General features: G+C 31.0%; 1 protein-coding gene across 1 annotated transcript; it reads right to left on the bottom strand.

Moving 5' to 3' along the window:
• Positions 1–2798: 2798 nt before the first annotated feature.
• Positions 2799–4813, bottom strand: LOC111206475. The gene is made up of 3 exons (XM_022703435.2): positions 4188–4813; positions 3920–4105; positions 2799–3372 (listed from the first exon to the last, which is right to left on the bottom strand). Exons 1-3 carry the CDS (start codon positions 4668–4670, stop codon positions 3016–3018), a joined length of 1026 nt encoding a protein of 341 aa, XP_022559156.1. The 5' UTR covers positions 4671–4813; the 3' UTR covers positions 2799–3015.
• Between the last annotated feature and the right edge of the window lie 3664 nt (positions 4814–8477).

Raw genomic sequence — 8477 nt, forward strand, 5'->3', positions numbered from 1 at the left:
GTCATTTGAGAAGAAGATAAAAAATGTGTAAATTTTCTTTATAAAGGGAAACAAAAATTCTAATAAAGTTAAAAAATTTCGATTCAGAAGACTTACTTGAAAGTCTTCTAGAAACTAAAATATTTTTAGCGGGAAACTAAAATATTTATAGCGGAAGTTAGAAGACTTTCAATGAAGTCTTCTAAGTGATAAAATACTAATCACCAGAAGAGTCTATACCCTAAATATAAATCTTAAACTCAAATAACTAATTAAATAGAAACAAACACTTCATTAAACATAAAAACTGTTTAATATACATAAAACTAAACACAAATATATCAAAATTTAATTTTTCAAAAAAATGTTAAAATTTCAAAATCTAACCCTAAGAATACATACAATACTACAACATATGTTGTCAAACCCTATATCAAAGAATATCATGACTCACTACTTTCACTCATCTATGTTGAAAACAATTCAATTTTATTATATTTTAATTTATATCACTTACAACTGTTTATAATTAAAAGATTTCAATTTTTCCCTATCAAAATACTTTTTACAAAATTTATAAATTATTTTTAAGATCTACTATATGAAAAAACTTCCTGGAAGTTTTCGAGAAGACTTACAGAACATCATAATACTTACAAAATCTCAGAAGACTTTACGGGATTATATTCGTAAAAATGAATTATGGTTTTTTTGTTTGGTCATGAGGGGCTGATTGTAATTTCACTAGCCTTTTGGATTACTTTTGCATTTGATTCAAGTTTGAGATACTTTTGGGGTTAAAATCAAATTTTGAATCATATTTGGCAAATTCCTCAATAATATATGTATTTTAAATATTTTATAGATAAATTAGTCAAAATATAACTTTTTAAATTGAAAGAAAAGTAAAGTAAAAGATAAACCATTTTGAGAAAATATATATTTGTTTGAGAGTGAAAGAAATTAATAAAGTGATTGTATTTATAGATACTTAAGACGAGAAAATTAGTAAAGTGTTTCTATTGGTCATGAGCATGCTTTTAATCCCTTTCTTTTTTCTATGCAGAACAATATATGTATAATAATATTATAAAATAACAATATATATAAAAAAGTATTAATTATTTTAATTATATTACTTAGTATCAAGAATAAAAATAAAATAAACTATGATATATATATATATATATATATATATATATATTTTTTTTTTATCAATGTAAATGTTATATTTAATATGAGTGAAGCAAAAAAAAAATTAGATGATACAAAAATAACATGTATGACTATTTTTTGTAAATATAATATCCAAAATTTTGGATATGTTAAATATATAATTTTATGTAATTTTTTTTATAAAAGATAGTTATATTTTATAAAGATAATTTTGTGTTAAAATAAATTATTTCATAAAACGAAAAAGACAGTTCTCTCAAATAGCTTTTAAAAAGTTTTTGTCACAAAAATAACATTCAATAAAAAAATGACCAAAATAGCCTCTTTTTATTTTAATTTTTTTAATATTTATTTTTTATTTTCTAAAATTTGAAACTTCATCATCAAAACCTCACTCCTTAACTCTAAACCCTAAGTCTTATATTAGTTAATCCTAGGGTATAAATGCATTTTTATTCTTTAACAAAAAAAATTTGGTCATTTTTTTCCTTGAATACTATTTTTGTGACAAAAACTTAAAAAACTATCATAGAGAATTTCTCAACGAAAAATATCACTCCCTCCGTTTCATATTAAGTATCGTTTTAGAGATTTTTTCGTTACAAAATAAGTGTCGTTTTCGATTTTCAATGCAAAATTTATTTTTCTATTGGTTGAAATATGGTTAGGTGTATAGGTAATAGTGTTTTTTTATAAGAAATGTACAAAATTAATTCTTTTCTTAATCCGTGTGCCGAAACCTAAAACGACACTTATAATGAAACACAGGGAGTAAATCTTATTTTTAAAGATTTATTTGTTTGGTTTGAAAGTCATAAATTAAAAAATTAAACTATTTAGAAATAATCAACCTGAATGTCATAATCCTTTATTTTTGTTCTACAATTAATATGCTAAACGGTAGGAAAATACAGTACAAACTGCATTTCAAGTAGACTGTATCCCTCCTGCATCTCCATTCAATCTGAATGTTATGATTTTGCCAATTTACGAAGAGTATAAGAAGCATTGACATCATTGCATTAACTAAAACAAGTAAATTAACATATTCAAAAAGGAGAGAAAATAAATAAATTGCGATTCCTTCCTGCTTGCTTAGCCCTGGGACGGATCCGGATATCCGGAAAATTTAGGGTATCCGTATCCGGATCCGTCGGATCCATAGATTTTTCGTGGTTTCCGGATATCCGGGTTTCGGATATCCGTCTCGATATTCTATTATCCGCGGATATCCGGATTCGGATCCGGATTCGTCGAAATAATTAAAAATAATTTTTTTAACAAAAAATATCAATTTTTTTGAAATAATACATAAATTAAATATTTATAAATATATTTATATATGTTTATAATATTGTAAAAAATAAAATATAATATTATAAGATTAATTCATGTATAAATATTAATATATCAAATATAAATATTAATAAAATTTAAAAATTCAATGTATTTTAAAAATACGAATCCGGATATCCGGACCTAAAATTTAAGATATCCGGATCCGGATTCGGTTTGCACGGATCCAAGATATTACTATCCGGATTCGGATCCGCACACCTCGGATATCCTATTTTGGGAACGGATCCGGAGCGGATCTCGGATCGAATCCGGATCTCGGATAATAAGTCCCAGGTCGTGCTTAGTGCGATAATACACATAATTATAAAATTATATATTCTCGACATACAAATAAGTGAAATAACCAACCACTCAAGTAAATTAAAGCCACCGACATTGGTTCTCTCCTTCGGGCACTTTCCACGCGCTGCCCTAACAACCCAAAATGCTGCCCGTTGAGCTGTAAATCACGTTACCCTATACAACGACGTTTTTTCCCACTAAAAATGTTTATTTCCTTCTTTAAACAGTAGTGACGGTGCAATTCTTGGTGATGGCTATATGCTTATTGAGAAGTTTGTGTTCGAAGTTGATGTCACACTCGATTTTCTTGAGGAACTTGGGCTTCACTAACTTCCCCAACACGTAACCTCGTGATCGGACAATGAAGCTGAGCTTCATTGGCACTGGTGCAGGAGGTGCGGGCGGGTCAGGAATAACGACGGGAGCTCCTTTCTTCTTCTTTTTAGGTTTGGGAAGTGGAGCTGGAGGCGCCGGCGGTATCAAGGTCGCGCCACTTCCATATAACGGAATCTTCTCTCCGGTTATATGTACCAATACCGTTCTCTGGCTCTTCCTTGACTGATAAAACTTCTTAATCTGCAAAATATCATAAATCAAACCACCAAAAGAACAAACAAATAAGAAACCTAATTTTGTCTCATGACATTCAAAGCTCAGACCACTATGTGTAGGGATGTGGCTTCGGTTAGAACGGTTATTCCGGTTAGGCTAATTCAGATTTTGGTTAGATTAATTTGCACAAAATTCTACCGAATGGAGCCAAACATAGATTCGTTTCAGATCCGTTTTTGGATAGTTTAAAAAAAATTAATATTCGGTTTTCAATTTGGTTTTAGCTGGCCAAAATTTGGGTAGTTTTGCTTAAATCCCCAGCTATTTTGGTAAACTTGTGTTAATTTGGATATATAATTGTGGTTTGGTTTGATACAAATCTATATATTTTGTTAACAAAGTTAATGAAAAATTAAACTAACCAACTAGCAAAGTAAACCAATTCGATAAACTGTAACCAAACGAATCAAAAACCAAAAAATTTCGGTTCAGTTAGGTTAATTTTGGCCGGCCTAATTGTGTGTCAGAGGTTAACCTATGTTCAACATAAACAAGTTAGGTTAGGACTTACAGATCCAGAGCCGATTTTCATCTGAGAGAAACTGAGATCGATTGGAGTTGAAGTAACATGGACACCAAAGAAAGTTCCCGTGTTCCTATACAACATTCTCAGAGTCGCGTTCATCGTGATCATGTCCGTTCCTACACCACCAGCATCCTGACCAGCTTGGACCTTAAGCGTCTCGAATGTTATACTCTGCAAATTTTGACCAAACAGTTCAGATCTGAGACACCGACTGAGAAGCTTTGGATCAGATCTGAATAAGTTGAAAACTAACCTTGACAGTGATCTTTGGTTTCTGAGGTTTAGCAGCTCCATACAGAATCAAAGAGAAGAGACCCAAGAGTATGAAGAAGCCAACGATGAAGGCCAAGACATAGCACCGACGAGGCAGACCACGATCTCTCTCGCCATCATCTAACAGTCCTTCTTCTTCGATCATCGCACACTCTTTCCACTGCTTCTCTCCGCCGTGTCCTTTCCGCTTCGAGCCGTCGTTGACTTTCCGAGACCCGGGTTTCAAAGACCCGGAGAATCGGGTCGAGGAGGATTCGCGTGAGTGGCGACCCATGGAGGATTGAGAATGCGGCGGAGATCCCATCGGACTTAGCACCGGAGTTGAGTGGAACGATGTCGCCGTTTTCTCTCCGTCGTGGGAGTCACGAGACGGTGATTGGACATAGTAGACTGGTCGGCGAGGGGATCTGGCTGGTGACGACGCCGCGATGCTCGTCACCTCGGAGTCGGTTTTGGCATGCATCTCCGATTTGGAAGCTGGAAAAAAGCAACAAGCTTCCTCTGGGAACTGAAACGGAGGGAGAAGGAGACAGAGGAAAGTGAAGCCTGTTAATGTAACGATAACTCAATGTGTTAAAGGATATGTTTCGTAATATTACCCAAACGCGTTCGCTACTATATAGTTGTTGTGGACTTTATATTGTTAGTCTTTAAAAAATTAATTAGCAAGAAAAACAATTCAAAATCATTTTCCTAGAGACGATCAATCTTTGGGTCAATGTTGTTTTCTTTAGGGTTTAAGATTTGAGTTTAGAGTATAGGTTTGGGTTTAGGATCTAAGGTTTGAATTTAAGGTGTAAGGTTTGAGTTTAGAGTTTACGGTCTGGATTTAGGGTTTAGGATTTGGGTTAAGATATAGGGTTTGAGTTTACGGTTTAGAGTTTGAGTTTAGAATTTAGGGTTTAGGGATTAGATTTAAGGTTTAGGGTTTAAAATTTAAGATTTAAGGTTTAGTTAGTGGCGTTAGCCATTAAAATGAGCCTCATTTATTTTTTTCAATTATTTTAGATTTTTTTTTTAAAATAATGTATTTTATTATTGATATATGTGGCATTTTGATTGGTAATAAAATGAGAAATGAATTTAAAGGTTCACCTTAAGGGTGAACTTAAGTTTTGTTCATACTTAATACATGTCATTTTACTTATATAACTAGATTTTGATCCCCCGCGGATTTATTTTTAAAATTATATAAATTCTTCTTATATAATTTCTATATAAGATAATGTATAGGTTTTGGTACATTTACCCATATGCACTGAACCGTAACAAACTGAAAAAAAAAACAAAATTAAACTGAATTTCATAAATAACCGAGCATATACTATGTCTTTGAAACCGAAAAATACAAACCAAACTGAGAACCAAATGAGTACTTAATTTTTAAAATACAAATTATATACCCACATATATTAATTATATTTAATTTCTAAATAATTAAATATCCTAAAATATTATTTATAAACCAAGTTATGCAACAAAAAAAATTAATGACTCGAATATTTTTTATTCAAATAATTAATAGTGAATTATTTTCCTGTAATTATTTTCAAACGGCTTAAACTATCCGATTTAAAGTGCAAGATATTTTACATTTGTGAAAATTCAATAAAACGTATCATATGCGTTGTTATAATTTGTAAAGTAAATAAACATGTTCTATTTAAACTAGTCTTTTTTTTTTTACTAATTCCATTTAAATCCCTAACCCGTTTAGACCCATTTAATATTTTTATGATAAGATTAATAATTTATTTCATATATAAGAATTTAAGATAAAATCTTAATAATTGATTGAATGTAATTAATTAAATTAATGTTTCATAGTTGAATAATTGACATTAAGGTTTTTAGTTTCCAATTCACACTAAAAATGAAAAAAATGTTACACACCAGAGGATTCTCCATTACAACTTATATTAAACATAACTAAACCATTGAAATATTTATACTATTAATGGAACTATATATGGTAATGATCACGTCACGTGTAAACATATTTGAATAATATGTCCTATATTAATGAAGATTTATTGTTAGAGTAGTTATATAATAGATTATGGGAGAATAATAAATGAGTTCATTTAAATTAAAAAAAATTTATGTAAAGTATTTATATAGTTAGAGAAATATAGAGTAAGACTAAAAAAATAGATAAATCGAATGAAATGGTCTAACAACCTTGTTTAAGTAGATTTTTTTAAAGAATTTTAATAGTATAGATCCATTTTTAAGTGAAAAGTATATAAAAGTATAGTATCTAAAAAATAATTTTCAAAATCGTGAATAATCAATATTATTATTGTGAAGTCGGATTAGTTTTAAAAGAACCGATAATTTTCTATGAAGTCATGATATTCTATAAACGACATTGATGTATTGGAATATTGTTTGATCAATATTTTTTTTAACAGGACCCGACCTATTGCAAGTATTTGATATAATGGAAGAGGGTGAAATATATATAATTGACATGACCCTTATGTGTTAATTTTTTAATATCGTTTATATCAAGTATTGTAGGGAGTTGGTTTATGCAAAACGTTTAGTGAGTTATTTGAAACATTTGATAAGGTTTATATTAAATGTTTGTATAGTCGTGTGGTATATTGAAAGATCTTATGTAAAAAGATTGAGTGAGTTAAAATGGATTTCCTTAAATGTTAGAGATATTATTTGGTTGATATATGAAGGGTTAGTTATAATATTTAGTTATATGTAATAGGTGTGTTCAAAAAAAAAAGTTATATATAATAGGTTGGACTAAAATAAATAGGTGCAACAACTTTTTTAAATAGATTTTTTAAAATTCCTTCTCTTTTAACAGTATAGATTCGTATAATTAAAAAAATACATTGTACCATCTAGTGGTCTATGGTCAGTATATTTAATAATTAATTTTTTTTGTCGACTAATAATTAAAAAATTTAACTGCTCAACAAGGAAAATTATATATTTTGTTTTGATGAAAACCATTAATAAAAAAATTATATAAACTGTCGGTCATTGTTGAGATGGCAAATCACAGAGAATATATAAGTAAAATACTGCAAATGGAGTCCGGGTCCGTCTATTTTAAATAACTAGATAGTGTTAGCTCATCTCAATGAAATGTATAAATTCCAGATTGAGATGGATGATTATCTTGATGGAAGCATTGGCAAAGGTGAATGAAACGAATTAAATTCGATAATGTGGCTCTGTTTCATATACGACTTGCGAGGTTGTGATGCAAGTATTGGCAACTGTAGATAAAACGAATCAAATTGCATATATGACTTAAGAGGTTATAATGATTGATTAATAATTTAATCATCCCATTTTTGTTGTTCTACTGACAAACAAAAGGTGACTAACTATTTTAGTTTGTGAAAGAAAAAAGATACTCAACACCGACAAACAAACCAATCAAAACTAAAATTTTATATTGTTACAAGATTACAAATTGTTGGTATTTCTCGTCTCAGTCGGAAATCTGCGAGAAAAACTCGCGTCGTCTCTTCTTCCTCAGATAGCTCAGAACAGGAATCTTCAGAATCTGAAAGCTCTGATAGTTCAGTCAGCGACGCATCTTCAGACCCTCTTTCAGAGGATGATGACAACCCGATAGTAGACACTGCTTTTACAGAAGTTATCTCTAAAAAACAGAGAAGATATGGGAAAAAAGCTGCGGGGAAGGTCCCCAAAAAATCTCAATAATTTCATGATGGTGATCGACTCTTTCTGCTGGAACGTAAGAGGCATTAATAAGAAAATTAAGCGTAGTAGTCTCAGGAAATGGCTACGGCAGTCCAAGCCGTATTTTGGGAGTATCATAGAGACTAAAGTGAAAGTTCACAATTCTCACCGGATTTTTAATTCAATATTTCCGGGGTGGAATTTTTCAGCCAACTACGAGTTCGCCGAGCTAGGACGGATATGGGTCGTTTGGGATCCTTCAGTTAAATTGACTATCCATTCCAAGTCTAGCCAGATGATCACTTGTTTAGTTGAGCTGCCACACTCCACTTCGGAAGTCGCGGTCTCTTTTATCTACGCTCTAAATTGTAAATATGGGAGAAGATATCTTTGGGAGGAGTTAAGTTCTTTGGCTACTGATCCTATCATTATGGGCAAACCATGGGCTGTCTTGGGAGATTTCAACCAAACTCTTAGTCCGAGTGAAAGTTCTAAAGGAGGTACAAGAATCCCTCGTGGTATGAAAGGCTTCAGGGAGTGCATTCAACACGTTGAGTTGTTTGATCTGTCAATAAGAGGAAATGAGTTCACC

This window comes from Brassica napus, chromosome C8, assembly GCF_020379485.1.
Source record: "Brassica napus cultivar Da-Ae chromosome C8, Da-Ae, whole genome shotgun sequence".
Lineage (NCBI taxonomy): Eukaryota > Viridiplantae > Streptophyta > Magnoliopsida > Brassicales > Brassicaceae > Brassica > Brassica napus.

What these genes read in the sequence shown, in the direction of transcription:
- LOC111206475 (XM_022703435.2), bottom strand. Translation starts at nt 4,670, where the DNA reads ATGCATGCCAAAACCGACTCCGAGGTGACGAGCATCGCGGCGTCGTCA. An exon ending in AACCAAAGATCACTGTCAAG is followed by an intron (nt 4,106 to 4,187) that starts GTTAGTTTTCAA and finishes CAAAATTTGCAG; the next exon opens with AGTATAACATTCGAGACGCT. An exon ending in TGAAAATCGGCTCTGGATCT is followed by an intron (nt 3,373 to 3,919) that starts GTAAGTCCTAAC and finishes GATATTTTGCAG; the next exon opens with ATTAAGAAGTTTTATCAGTC.